Here is a 14,889-nt window from a genome sequence, read left to right on the forward strand (position 1 = left end):
GTAGCAAAGTCCTTATTGCAAAAGGAAGGTAGGAAGTGCCTGAATACCATTCAAAAGGTTCTAGGCAGAAGTGGCAGTAATAACGCGACCTGTGGTATGATGTAATACCTTATTCATCAACATCAGACTAAGCTCTGAATGGTGGAATTTTAATGTCAAGTTTGAAAAGTTTACCACTGTATAAGTGAATTAGTTACAAATGGTGTTCGTGTTCGGATCCATGCACTCACTCCTGGATGCATGTCAAACTTTGACATGCGATTGTATTCTACTTCTATGGGCTGCCTGCACACATCTCTGAGGTGGTGGACACACATGCAACTGCCAAAAGCTCTGCACGGAGGATAGGCTCAATCGCCTGTCTAAATGAATACTATTCAGGATGCACATATGTGTAAAGAAAGTAACAGATATTATGTCTGATACTTGCTATGGGGCTCCAGTAACGGTCCAATAAACAGAATGACTCTGCCTTAACTGTCCATGTTGATGGTCCCTATATATTTATAGGTTCAGGCTTTGCCCATCACTGTGGGCATACCTTAAACGGGTCTTCAGGATCTGGGTTCCATAGGGATGGCCCACGGCCCTGTATAGCACTCTGTGGCTAACTATATCCATTGCATGAAGTTCCAAGATGGGAACCAAAAAAGGATCCAGAGCACAAAGAAACAATACAGGCCATCCCCACAACGTGGGGTCTGAGTGTGGCTCCAAAGGTTTTACCATGGTTGCACTGCCACTAGTGTTGTATTAGAAGACAGTGAAGAGTTGATAACTAAGAGTGATTTCTCCGTAAACTACAAAAAGAACACCAAGTATCATCATTATAGCTTTCCAGGTGTTGCTCTGTCAACTATGCAAGCCTACTGTTGACACTCGATACCTCACCACCATCTCCTTGCTATATATTTTAAGTGACGTGTAAGTTGACACAGATTGTATGAAATTGTATATATGTTATGACATTGTCATATATTGATTTTTGTGCTTTCTTTGGCTAGGCCATTTCTTTTTGCTGCCAAGATAAAAAAAGGTCCTGAAAAAGCTTAGAGATGTGAAACCTCTTGGATTGTACAGCAAAGCTAGATATGAAATGATAGTTGATATGGCCTACATCATATATTAGTGATTATTGTCATACATATGTATTGATTTGAACCATAATTTTTAACATTTGTAAATAAAAAAATACTTTTTTATTATATTTTCTTGTGAGTGTCCCTCTTTTGGGACCAGTAAAGTCCAAAAATGTGTTCTTTTGTAGTAAATAGATAATATGGATGTGGTACATTTACAATAGCCAATTTTTGTCATTTTTTTCTCTCATGATTTCTCCGTAAAGAAGAAAGGGTCCACAACCTTAGGACACTAGCAAAATACAGAAGACTCACAAGGTGGTGTAGGGGTATAGGAGGACGACCAGGGCCATGTCCTCAAAATCTCTGGCAGTGTCCACTCACCTCAAGGTACCAGTCTTTAACCCAGGGTCTAGGAATATCAAGCGTGAGTCCTACACTTTACAATTAGGATAAAAAAATGTATAAAAGAATGTTTAATTCTTTGGAAAGGTAGACAGCGGTATGTGTTTGGGAAAACAACATTGAATGAATTTCACACAGTGTCAGGAATTTCCACAGCAGAATGTCAGCATATCTATCTGTGATCTAAAAGTAAAAAAGTTGAATTATGCAACATGACAATTATATAAACACAGGAGAAAAACAACAGCAAAAAAATTTTATATATTTTAGATTGACGAAGTCAAGCTGGCTATACTCTATTAGATTCTCGAAAATTCTTTGTACATTTGATGACTGGATAAATGGCGTTTGAAATTACTTCCAAGATTTCATTTGTTTTTAACATCTGATTTTGGAATAAATGTAATTTCCTGAACTGAAACACATACACTGTTACACATTTGTTCATTCAAAAAAATAATTTCCATCCTGCTCTTTAGAATTTTCTCATCACTATGATTGAAAACCAACGATTTGTCTGTTCCATTTGAATGTCCGTAAAGAGGCCAAATTTGCACTATTACATTGCCCCATCCCGGGTTTGTTTGCTCGTCAACAGAAATTGGCAACCTGTCTGTTTATAGTGGCCAAAAGAACTATCGCTCAAGCATGGAAAAAAAACACAGTCCCCTTTTAGGAAGTGAAAAACCACTTGATGACCATGATAGTCAATGAACAAATGTCTAGTATACTCAAAGACACACATGCCAAGTTTCTTAAAGTTTGAGAGCCATGGCTGACATATGCCCTCCCCGAACTTCCTCTGGCTAGTATGGATCATCTCTAACTGGTTTCCCTTATTCTCCCCCTCTTTGTTATTTTTCTCTGTTTTCCTTCTCTTACCAGGGCTCTTAGCCCTTTTTGATTGCTAACAGATGCCCAAGATAATCTTAATGCAGAGTTAATGCATTTTTGTCCTGGTTATTCCTGCACTTATGGGGGTTACCCCAAATTATGTATGTTGTACTCAGGATTTCTGTGACTGTTTAAATAGGAGGCTGCCCTCCTCTGTTTATGTTGTATTTTTTTGTCTCTTATGTACCAGTTCTAGCCCCTGCATGGGCAATCTAGGTGCCTTTGACATTGTTGTATGTTTAACACTACTTCTGCAATAAAAACTTATTGAACTAGAAAACTAACGATTAGAAAATTAAATAAACTCTATTAAAAATTTCAAACAAAATTCTACTAGTGTATAGCCAGTGTTATGCCCCGTACACACGGTCGGATTTTCCGGTGGAAAATGTCCGATCGAAGCGTGTTGTCGGAAATTCCGACCGTGTGTGGGCTCCATCGGACATTTTCCATCGGATTTTCCGACACACAAAGTTGGAGAGCAGAGATAAAATTTTCCGACAACAAAATCCGTTGTCGGAAATTCCGATCGTGTGTACACAAATCCGACCGACAAAGTGCCATGCATGCTCAGAATAAATAAAGAGATGAAAGCTATTGGCCACTGCCCCGTTTATAGTCCCGACGTACGTGTTTTACGTCACCACGTTCAGAGCGATCGGATTTTCCGACAACTTTGTGTGACCGTGTGTATGCAAGACAAGTTTGAGCCAACATCCGTCGGAAAAAATCCTAGGATTTTGTTGTCGGAATGTCCGAACAAAGTCCGACCGTGTGTACGTCCTATTAGGGTTTATATTTCAGTCTCATTGGAGTGCTGTAGAATGATCTCATTGTTCAAACAAGACAGTCCAGAAAAAATACATGAACTGAAAAAAAATTTGCATACGAGGATTGGCCAAATACTTCCAAAAAAAAAAACTGCTCATCAGCAGCTACAGAATGGGGTTGATTTACTAAAGGCAAATAGACTGTGCACTTTGCAATGGCAGTTGCTTGAGGAGTGCAACTGCACTTGCAAAGTGCATGGCCTATTTGCCTTTAGTAAATCAATTTCAATGTGTTTAGGTGAAATTTCAGGTACGCAATTCTGCACTTCCGGGTCTGGGGTGCGAACGAGTGCCGCCGGCGACCCGCTCCCGCTGTGATTGGACACAGCGGGATCCAATCGGCGGGTCCAGCGGGCGTGATGTCATTAACCCCTTCCCTGCCAGTGTCAATAGTACAGTTACAGTCCATATTTTATAGCACTGATCACTGTATTAGTGTCACTGGTCCCCAAAAGGTGTCAGTTAGGTGGCCAAATTTGTTCGCTGCAATATCGCAGTCCTGCTATAAGTCCCTGATCGCTGCTATTACTAATAAAAAAAAAAAATTCCAAAAATATATTGCATAGTTTTGTAGACGCTATACCATTGTGCAAACCAATCAATATACACTTATTGGGATTTTTCTAACCAAAAATATATAGCAGAATACTTTTTGGCCTATATTGATAAAGAAATTAGATTTTTAAATTTTTTTGGATATGTTTTATAGTAGAAAGTAAAAATATTGTTTGTTTGTTTTTTGTTTTTTTTTCTTTTTTACAAAATTGTTGGTCTTTTTCTGTTTATAGCACAAAAAATAAATGTTGCAGAAGTGATCTAATACCACCAAAAGAAAGCTCTATTTGTAGGAAAAAAAAGTCATACATTTTTTTGGGGTACAGCGTCGTCGCACAACCGCGCAATTGTCAGTTAAAGTAACGTAGTGCCGCATCGCAAAAAATGGCCTGGTCATGAAGGGCGGCAAACCTTCCAGAGCTTAAGTGGTTAAAACATCCAATACATAAAGCAATTGCAATGTAAATATGGCAGGTGTTGTTAAATAAGTCTTTAATGAAGATCAGAGAGGATTTTAGAGCCATTAATGTAGAAATGATAAAAATCTTTCAGCAGTTTGCCCTTCCTGGGAAGGCTAGCATGAGCCAAATAATAGACAGGGACAGAAAGCTGTGTAAACAATGAAAAACAAGCACTAATTAATATGTCTGGCCATAATGTAAAACTTTAGCCATGTATTTAGGGTATGCATTTTGATAGTCTGCCTATGCAATCACTTTAAGGCACAAAATACCATTACATTTTTTTTTACATTTTTGGCATTCATTTACTTCACAGAAAAACAAATATAATTAATAAGTAATGTATCAGTGATGTATTGGTCCCTATAATGGTAACAAAAACACAAATAACTGTACAACAGGATATGGTAAAAAAAAACATAAAATGTTTCTCAGAACCTCATACAGTACCTGAGCACTTAAAAATTCAAAAGTCTTGCATGTCCATAAAATGTATATTGCCCTGCAATATTTTTTTAAATGCCATATGTTTAAGGTCAATATGCATCATGATGTGTTAAATAAAAAGAACATATTTTATACAGGAGTAATGCCCACTATGAAAGGACCAAGTTAGGAAAATAAAATCATAAGGCAGTTTGAAGTCCATTAATAAGGTGTAGCAAGAACTCCCCTAGTAGTTTGTGATTTTGTTTCCAAGGCCATAAAGTAATAAATCAATACGGTAGTGCTGACAGCTGCTGACAGACTACCAAGTGTTACTCTGATTTCATTTGTTCTCTAACATCAGATGGAAGTGTCTCAAACAAAGAGTCTTCTACAATAAATCCATGTTTCTTCAAGGATCTACAGTCTCCAAGTTCTGGCGGTAAAGACTCAAATTGATTACCTTTAATGTCCAGATGAGTTAGGAACACTAAGTTTCCAATTTTTGGTGAAAGCGAGCACAAGTTATTTTTTCCAATCTTTAAAGTTTTCAGTTTCTTGCAAAAGTATAGTTCATCTGGAACACTTTCTACTTTGTTGCAAGATATTGAAAAAAACTGCAAGCTTTGGAGAACCCCAATCTCAGGGGGAATGAACCTGATGTCATTATAACTCAAATCTAAACGTCGGAGTTTGTGACACAAGAACAAGTGAGAAGGAAGCACTTCAATTTTGTTGTTGTTGAAGCATAGCTGTTCCAAACTGGTAAGTTTTTTTATGTGTTCTGGGATGTAAGTAATACTGTTGTGCCAAAGCTTTAAGGTGGTTAGTTTGCGTAAGTGTTGGAAACTGAGAATTTCTTCAATGGACTTGAGATTATTTTCCTTCAGATCCAGTTCTTGGAGTGATAAGAGACTGAAAATGGCATGAGGTATGCGCTCTAAATCACAGTGCACAAGTTCCAGCGCGGTCACGTTTACCATCTTCTTCAAATTGTTCAGCATTACCAGCTTGGTGCCATCATTATGCATGCACAACTTTTGAAGATGTCCAGAAACATCAACAGCTCCTTGAGGAATTTTAGATAAATTACTTTTGATATATAGTATTTTTAGACTCTTAAGCTCACGAAAAGACTCAAGGTTGATGTTTTTTGACAAATCAGGACTTAAAGAGCCAATGAGATATAGTTCCTCAAGATTCCTAAGGCTGTACATCCAAGGTGGAAGTTGTTGAACATCGTCAAACTTCACTCTTAGTATCTTTAGGTTTTCTTTTAGAAATGCAAGGGCTGCTGTGTGAATTTTGATGGCACACTGATACAATGTCAATTCTTGAAGATTATCGAGCTGAGCAATTGTTGCTGGTATGACGACATTATGAATAATTTCCAGCTTTAAAGATTGTAGCTCTGTAACTTCAAACACAGTGTCGGGAAGACCAGAAAGCATAAACAGTTGTAGCTCCAAACGGTTGGAGGCATTTGTTTGTAACCTTTGCCTCAACTTATCTGCTGTCCATTCATTATTTAAATTTAACTGCTTTAGTTTGTTTTCACTCACTTCTGAAAGGAAAACAGCAAATCTTTTTGAGTACAGTGGGTCATACTGATCAATCATATGAAACAAAAAGGCAAAGTCATTTTTGACATCCGGTATGTCATCAATGCAAGTCTCCTGACGCACATATTCAAAAGAGTATTCCTTTAAGGATCGGTGGAACAACCAGTAAAGTGTATAAAGGCAAGTTAATCCATACACACCAACAAAGCACAAGTAACAAAAGGATAGTTTGGAGAACAGATGTGCCATTGTGTGGTTACAGGAAAAGTTGTTATAGCCGGTCATATCTTGTATGTCAACATTACAGTCCACCGTGAATTGTACTTTTGAAACAAGCGCACTGTTATAGCAGATAATAATGAGGAATTTAAGAACCTTTAGGACGTTCTGACGAACATACATAGCATAGAGCAAATCCCCTTCCTGAACATGGAGCCGGAACTTTTTTACTTTTTCAAACAAGGCCTTGGCTTGTTCTCCTTCCTTTTTGTCCAGGGCCCCAGCAGCTGCTTTATCAACCACAATTTTTTCTGGTATGGATTTGAGTGACTGAGTCTTAACAAGGGGGCTCTCCACAGCAGTAGGGTTACCCATGGACTTACTCATATTGTTTTTTCGATTATCCTTCTCCTCTGGATCCTCACCAGATACTTCAGATAATGCTTGTGTTGTCCAGGGGGAGTCAAAACACTTTCCAAGTATGGAAATAAAGTGCTCGATTTTTGAACTTGATCCGGGAAATTTGAACCAGAAGTTGCTACAAACCATGAAAATTAAGGTGTGAATAAGCACTAGATATGGAAAATATTTAGCATACCAGTGAAGAGCACGCTCGTAACAAATTTGATTAATGAAACTATACTGCTGAAGATCCAGATCTGTTTTTAACCCTTTCATTTCCACAGTCCCAGAAGACGTTAATGGCTTGGGAGCTGGAAGAGGCACATTGAGGACAGGACCTGATGAGTTATAGACAGAAGTGTTCTGAACTGTATGTACTCTTTTTGGCAGACAGATGATCTTGTCCTGCATGACCTGAAAGTGAATGGTACAAAAGAGGTAGAATATTTATTTAAGAATGACACAACGTTGACATATACCAGTCCAAAGATTTATATCATGGTTGTATTTTCTTTCTTTCTTTAAAAGGATATTTATCATTTTGCTTTCTGTTTCTGTGTTTGTTATATGCACTGCTATACTTTTCCCTAATGCCAAAAGACTGTTCATTTAGGTAAAAAAAAACAATGTGTAAAGTAGAATAGTTATAGCAGTGTGTCAACTATCCTTTCATTCTATTGTCTACCTAAAACTGATAAAGGATTATTTCTGACTGGTTGCTGTGGGAGCTACAATTTGCACACCGTCACTGCCTACATTGTCAAATAGGCCCACTTATATGGCTCAGTGGTCTAAATATAGTAACTTGCAAACTAGATTCACAAAGGAGAATATAAACATAAATATGCAGTTGGTTATTGCATTGAGAACCAATCATTTTAATTATTACTTATGTTCTTGCTGTATCTAGTAGAAAACACATTGGTAATCCTCTTCGCAGAGTAACCAATAAGATTACTTATACAGAAGGATCACATCCTCTATAACAGGGATCTGCAATTAGCGGACCTCCAGCTGTTGCAAAACTACAAGTCCCATCATGCCTCTGGGTGTCATGCTTGTGGCTGTCAGAGTCTTGCTATGCCTCATGGGATTTGTAGTTCTGCAACAGCTGGAGGTCCGCTAATTGCATATCCCTGCTCTATAATATAAATATACAATCGCTGTCTCCCTTGTATGACTTGCATCAAGTGAACTTTTGCCCATAGGTCACATCGTCCGAAAATGGTGTTTTCATGTATAACATGTTTGTTATTTTTAAACAAAAAAAACCCCAAGACTTTTAATATCACTTCAAAGCGGAGTCAGTAGCTACAAATACTGCGGCTGCTGACTTTTAAAATAAGGACACTTACCTGTCCAGGGCGCCCGCAATGTCGGCACCCGAAGCTGATCTATCCCTGCCATCCTTGGTAATCCTTGCGGCTTCACTTCCTGGTTCCCTATTGCGCATGCGTGTCCTGCGCTGCGCTATCCCACTGGTCCCTGCTGTGTTCTGCGATCCGTGTGTATGCCAGAAGACAGCAGGGGGGGCAAGTGGCTCGGGTATCTATGCCCGGAAGTGGGAGCAAAATACCTGTATTAGACAGGTATCTGCTCCCCCCTCCCCACTGAAAGGTGCCAAATGTGACACCAGAGGGGGGGGGGGGGGGATCTGGAAAAGCGGAAGTTCCAGAAGCGGCCAGCTATTATCAAACGGGCATGCTGGAAAAACAGAATTCGATTAGCGCTTGCAGCCAATAGCACTGCAAGCACAGATCAGTGTATTCTGGTGGGGGGAGAAGTCCCCCCGTCAGAATATAATGTCTCAGCGGGAGAGATCCCAATATCAACATTGCTTGTGGGATCTCTCAGTTTTTTTTTTTTTCTTCATTGAATCCTCTGGTTGAATTGAAAAAAATGTTGTGTGTGTACCCAGCCTTAGTTTGGTTATGGTAGGGAAGAAAATAAAAAGCCATCTATCAAAATACTTTGAAGATCCAGTATTTCCTCCTTTAGTTCTAGCTTTGTTAAAGATCCAAAATATTCCTATGGGAAAACTTGTTCATGGCTAGCAAGGCCATTGTTATTAGAAAGATGAACCAATCACCACCCAAGCGCATCCTAGTGGAAGTTGTTAATAAATCAAATTATCACTTATGAAAAGGTTATATATGTGAAACTGTCCTTAGAGAGTTTGAGACGTATGTTGTGAATCTACATTTACTTTGGGATAAGACCACTCTGATCCTCCTACTGTAATCTTGGAAATTCTACTATAAGTTTACCTTAAAGGATGTACCGTATTTATCGGCGTATAACACGCGCCGGCGTATAACACGCACCCAAGTTAAGGAGGGAATTTTAAGGAAAAAAACTTTTAGGAGTAAAGTTTAAGGAAGAAAAACTTACATTAAAATGCCCATCAATGCAGCGTTATCGGTGTCCATCTGCAGCCTTGTCAGTGTCAGTGCAGCCTTGCCCCAGTGTCCATTGCAGCCTTGTCAGTGCAGCCTTGTCAGTGCAGCTTTGCCCCAGTGCAGAATTGTCAGTGCAGCCTTGCCCCAGTGTCCATTGCAGCCTTGTCAGTGCAGCTTTTCTCCAGTGCAGCCTTGCCCCAGTGCAGCCTTGCCCCCCCCCCGTGCAGCCTTGCCCCCGTGCAGCTTTGTGGGATCGCCGCGATCCCTGCCGTCATACACAGCCCTGTGTAAATTTAAATATGGCGCCGAGACTGCAGGGACTCGGCGGAGCGCTGATACACATAGCCGAGAGTCCTCGGGTTTTCTCGGCGCCGCTTACAGTCCCGCCCAGTTCCGCCCTATGGGCGGGACTGTAAGCAGCGCCGAGAAAACCCGAGGACTCTCGGCTATGTGTAGCTCCACCGAGTCCCTGCAGTCTTGGCGCCGTATTTGAATTTCCACACGACTGTGTATGTCGGCGGCGATCGCGGCAATTGCTGCGATCGCTCCGATCACACACAATTGGGGGGGGATCGGCCTATAACACGCACCCACGATTTTCCCCTGATTTTCAGGGGAAAAAAGTGCGTGTTATATGCCGATAAATACGGTACTTTGTTTTGTTTTCTTTCATCATCCACTGTTAAATTATTTGCCTTTTGTACACAGATACATACACTATATTGTCAAAAGTATTGGGCCACCTGCCTTTACACGCACTAAACTTTAATGGCAATCCCAGTCTAAAAGTCCGTAGGGCAAAATGTTGAATAGAAAGATCTGGATGCCGCACACCGGATGAAGTAGAAAACTTGTCTTTATTATTAAAATGGGACCATCAGAAGTACAAGACAATCATGCAGGATGTACAGGATCAGCTGACCCGTTTCACACTCGGAACTGAGTGCTTACTCATAGCTGCAGCTATAAGTAAGCACTCAGTTCCGAGTGTGAAACGCGTCAGCTGATCCTGTACATCCTGCATGATTGTCTTGTACTTCTGATGGTCCCATTTTAATAATAAAGACAAGTTTTCTACTTCATCCGGTGTGCGGCATCCAGATCTTTCTATTCAACATTTTGCCCTACTGAGCATTTAGCCAGCACCTGGGACTCTTCAACTCTGAAGGCTTCACATCAATCTCACACCTGGGTTCAGATCTACCTGTGCGGTGAAACACTTTCTTTGCTAAAAGTCCATAGGGTTTGAAAATGCGTTGGTCCACCCTTTACAGGATTGTGTCTATGAGAATGTTTGACCATTCTTCCCTGTGAGGTCAGGCACTGATGTGGATGAGAAGGCCTGGCTCGCAGTCTCCACTCTAATTCATCTCAAAGGTGTTCTATCGGGTTGAGGTCAGGACTCTGTGCAGGCCAGTCAAGTTCCTCCACCCCAAACTTGCTCATCCATGTCTTTATGGACCTTGCTTTGTGCACTGGTGCACAGTCATGTTGGAACAGGAAGGAGCCATCCCCAAACTGTTCCCACAAAGTTGGGAGCATGAAATTGTCCAAAAAGTCTTGGTATGCTGACGCCTTAAGAGTTCCCTTCACTGGAACTAAGGGGCCAAGCCCAACCCCTGAAAAACAACCCCACACCATAATCCCCTCCACCAAATGATTTGGACCAGTGCACATAGCAAAGTCCATTAAGGCATGGATGAGCGAGTTTGGGGTAGAGGAACGTGACTGACCTCAACCTGATAAAACACCTTTGGGATGAATTAGAGCAGAGATTGCGAGCCAGGCCTTCTCGTCCAGCATTAGTGCCTGACCTCACAAATGCGCTCCTGGAAGAATGGTCAAACATTCCCATAGACACACTCCTAAACCTTGTGGACAGCCTTCCCAGAAGAGTTGAAGCTGTTATAGCTGCAAATTGTGGGCCAACACAATATTAAACCCTATGGACTAAGAGACTGGGATGCCGGTAAAGTTCATGTGCGTGTAAAGGCAGGTGTCCCAATACTTTTGACAATATAGTGTGTGTATATATATATATATATATATATATATATATATATATATATATATATATATATACATACACTGAGCAAAACTATAAACACAACACTTTTGTGTTTGCCCCTATTTATCATGAGCTGAACGCAAAGATCTACACAAAAGGCCTATTTCTCTCAAATATTGTTCACAAATTGTCTAAATCTGTGTTAGTGAGCACTTAACCTTTGCCGAGAGGATGCCGTCAAGATGCTGATTAGACAGCATGATTATTGCACAGGTGTGCCTTAGGCTGGCCACAATAAAAGGCCACTCTACAGTAAAATGTGCAGTTTTACTGTATTGGGGTGGTCGGGGGGGGTTTGAAAACCAGTCAGTATCGGGTGTGACCACCATTTACCTCACGCAGTGCAGCAAATCTCCTTTGCATAGAGTTCATGGCTGTTGTCAGGTTGTTGATTGTGGTCTGTGGAATGTTGGTCCATTCCTCTTCAATGGCGGTGCAAAGTTGCTGGATATTGGCAGGAACTGGAACCCGCTGTTGTATACGCCGATCCAGAGCATCCCAAACATGTTCAATGGGTGACATGTCCGGTGAGTATGCTGGCCATGCAAGAACTGGGATGTTTTCAGCTTCCAGGAATTGTGTACAGATCCTTGCAACATGGGGCCGTGTATTATCATGCTGCAACATGAGGTGATAAATGGCACAATAATGGGCCTCAGGATCTCCTCACGTTATCTCTGTGTATTCAAAATACCATCAATAAAATGCACCTGTGTTCGTTGTCCATAGCATAAGCCTGCCTATACCATAACCCCACCGCCACCATGGGCCCCTCGATCCACAACATTGACATCAGCAAACCACTCACCCACATGACGCCATACACCCTGTCTGCTATCTGCCCTGTACAGTGAAAACCGGGATTCATCTGTGAAGAGAACACCTCTCCAAAGTGCCAGACACCATCGAATGTGAGCATTTGTCCACTCAAGTCGGTTACAACTACGAACTGCAAAAATAGTGCTAAAAATATATTTATTTATTTTTAACTACGAACTGCAGTCAGTTTGAGACCCTGATGAGGACGACAAGCATGCAGATGAGCTTCCCTGAGATGGGTTCTGACAGTTTGTGCAGAAATTCTTTGGTTATGCAAACTGATTGTTGCAGCATCTATCCGGGTGGCTGGTCTCAGACGATCTTTGAGGTGAAGATGCTGGATATGGAGGTCCTGGGCTGGTCTGGTTACACAAGATCTGCGGTTGTTAAGCCGGTTTGATGTACGCTAAATTCTGTGAAATGCCTTTGGAGACGGCTTATGGTAGAAAAATTAGTATTCAATTCAAGGGCAACAGCTCTGATGGACATTCCTGCAGTCAGCATTGCAATTGCAACATCTGTGGCATTGTGCTGTGTGATAAAACTGCACATTTTAGAGTGGCCTTTTATTGTGGCCAGCCTAAGGCACACCTGTGCAATAATCATGCTGTCTAATTAGCATCTTGATATGCCACACCTGTGAGGTGGATGGATTATCTCGGCAAAGGAGAAGTGCTCACTAACATAGATTTAGACAGATTTGTGAACAATATTTGAGAGAAATAGGCCTTTTGTGTAGATAGAAAAAGTCGTAGATCTTTAAGTTCAGCTCATAATAAATAGAGGCAAACACAAAAGTGTGGTGTTTATAATTTTTCTCAGTATATATATATATATATATATATATATATATATATATACTGAGAAAAATTATATATATATATATATATATATATATATATACACACACACACACACACACATATATATATATATATATATAAATATATATTTACTGGATATGTCTTTTTTTATTGTACAACAATTCTGAGAGCATTAAAGAGGGAACGAAGAAGATCACCACCATTACAGTCCACATTTGTTCCCCGAGCAATCCCCCTTATTTACAGGGGCCACAATTCCTATAAGGGCCCTTTCACACTGGGACGGGGGAGGCGTCGGCGGTAAAGCACCGCTATTGTAAGCGGCACTTTACCGTCGGTATACGGCCGCTAGCGGGGCGGTTTTACCCCCTGCTAGCGGCCGAGATAGGGTTAAAACCACCGCAAAGTGCCTCTACAGAGGAGCTTTGCAGGTGGTATAGCCGCGCAGTCCCATTGATTTCAATGGGCAGGAGCGGCGAAGGAGCGGTATACACTCCGCTCCTTCACCGCTCCGAAGATGCTGCTAGCAGGACTTTTTTTCCCGTCCTGCTAGCGCACCGCTCCAGTGTGAAAGCCCTCGGGGCTTTCACACTGGAATTATAGCAGCAGCACTTTCGGGTCGGTTTGCAAGCGCTATTATTAGAGCAATAGCACCTGCAAACCGCCCCAGTGTGAAAGGACCCTTACTCTCAGCAAGATCCATTATGGAAAAAAAATACAAAAAAAGAAAGAGAAAGGGGTACTGATGTACCCTTGAATGCAGAAAAAAATGAATTGAATGAATATTTATCCTTTACTGGCCTAAGTGAGTACCACCACTTAAGGACCGGGCCTCTTTTTTAGATGTGTTGTTTACAAGTTAAAAACATTTTTTTTTGCTAGAAAATTACTTAGAACCCCCCAAACATTATACATTTTTTTTCTAACACCCTACAGAATAAAATGGTGGTCATTGCAATACTTTCTGTCACACTGTATTTGCACAGCGGTCTTACAAGCGCACTTTTTTTAAAATAATACACTTTTTTAAATTAAAAAATAAGACAACAGTAAAGTTAGCCCAATCTTCTTTTATATTGTGAAAGATAACGTTACGCTGAGTAAATTGATACCCAACATGTCACGCTTCAAATTTGCGCCCGTTCCTGGAATGGAGACAAACTTTTACCCTTAAAAATCTCCATAGGCGACATTTAAAAAATTCTACACGTTCCATGTTTTGTGTTACAGAGGAGGTCTAGGGCTAGAATTATTGCTCTCACTCTACTGATCACGGCGATACCTCACGTGTGGTTTGAACACCGTTTTCATATGCGGGCGCTACTCACATATGCATTTGCTTCTGCGCGCAAGCTCGTCAGGACGGGGCGCTTTAAAAAAATTTTTTTTTTCTTCGTATACTTGATTTTATTTATTTTTTCAGTTTTTTAAAAAAAAAATTGGGTCACTTTTATTCCTATTACTAGGAATGTAAACATCCCTTGTAATAGAAAAAAGCATGACAGGTCCTCTTAAATATGAGATCTGGGGTCAAAAAGACTTCAGATCTCATATTTACACTAAAATGCAAAAAAAAAAAAATATATATATATATATATATATATATATATATATATATAAATATATATTTTATCATTTAAAAAAATGAAAAAAAAATGGCCCTTTAAGAGCTATGGGTGGAGGTGACGTTTTGACATTGATTCCGCCCTGCAGTGTCATTGAGACGGGTGGGGAGCCATCTTCCTCTCACTCGTCTCCATGCACAGCCCTGAGAAGGACCGGATCGCCTCCGCCACTGCCGATGGCTCCGGTAAGCGTCGGAGGGCACCAGATCGCGGCGGGAGGGGAGGAGCCCCTCTCCTGTCGCCGATAAAAGTGATCTTGCGGTAAATTCGCTGAAGAGACCGCTTTTATCTTGTACCGGACCGCCGGATGAACACGGTGAT

The 14,889-nt window shown here is 40.8% G+C and overlaps 1 protein-coding gene across 1 annotated transcript in view; it reads right to left on the reverse strand.

Annotated features, from left to right (window-relative positions):
- Window positions 1-1,526: 1,526 nt before the first annotated feature.
- LRRC8C (leucine rich repeat containing 8 VRAC subunit C) overlaps window positions 1,527-14,889 on the reverse strand; it is a 122,491-nt gene continuing 109,128 nt past the window's right edge. The window contains exon 3 of the mRNA XM_073593179.1: window positions 1,527-7,247. Within this exon, the coding sequence (XP_073449280.1) occupies window positions 4,983-7,247 (2,265 nt within the window). The 3' untranslated portion in view covers window positions 1,527-4,982. The remainder of the gene's footprint in view (window positions 7,248-14,889) is intronic.

This window comes from Aquarana catesbeiana, linkage group LG07 (genome assembly GCF_042186555.1).
Source record: "Aquarana catesbeiana isolate 2022-GZ linkage group LG07, ASM4218655v1, whole genome shotgun sequence".
Classification (NCBI taxonomy): Eukaryota; Metazoa; Chordata; class Amphibia; order Anura; family Ranidae; genus Aquarana; species Aquarana catesbeiana.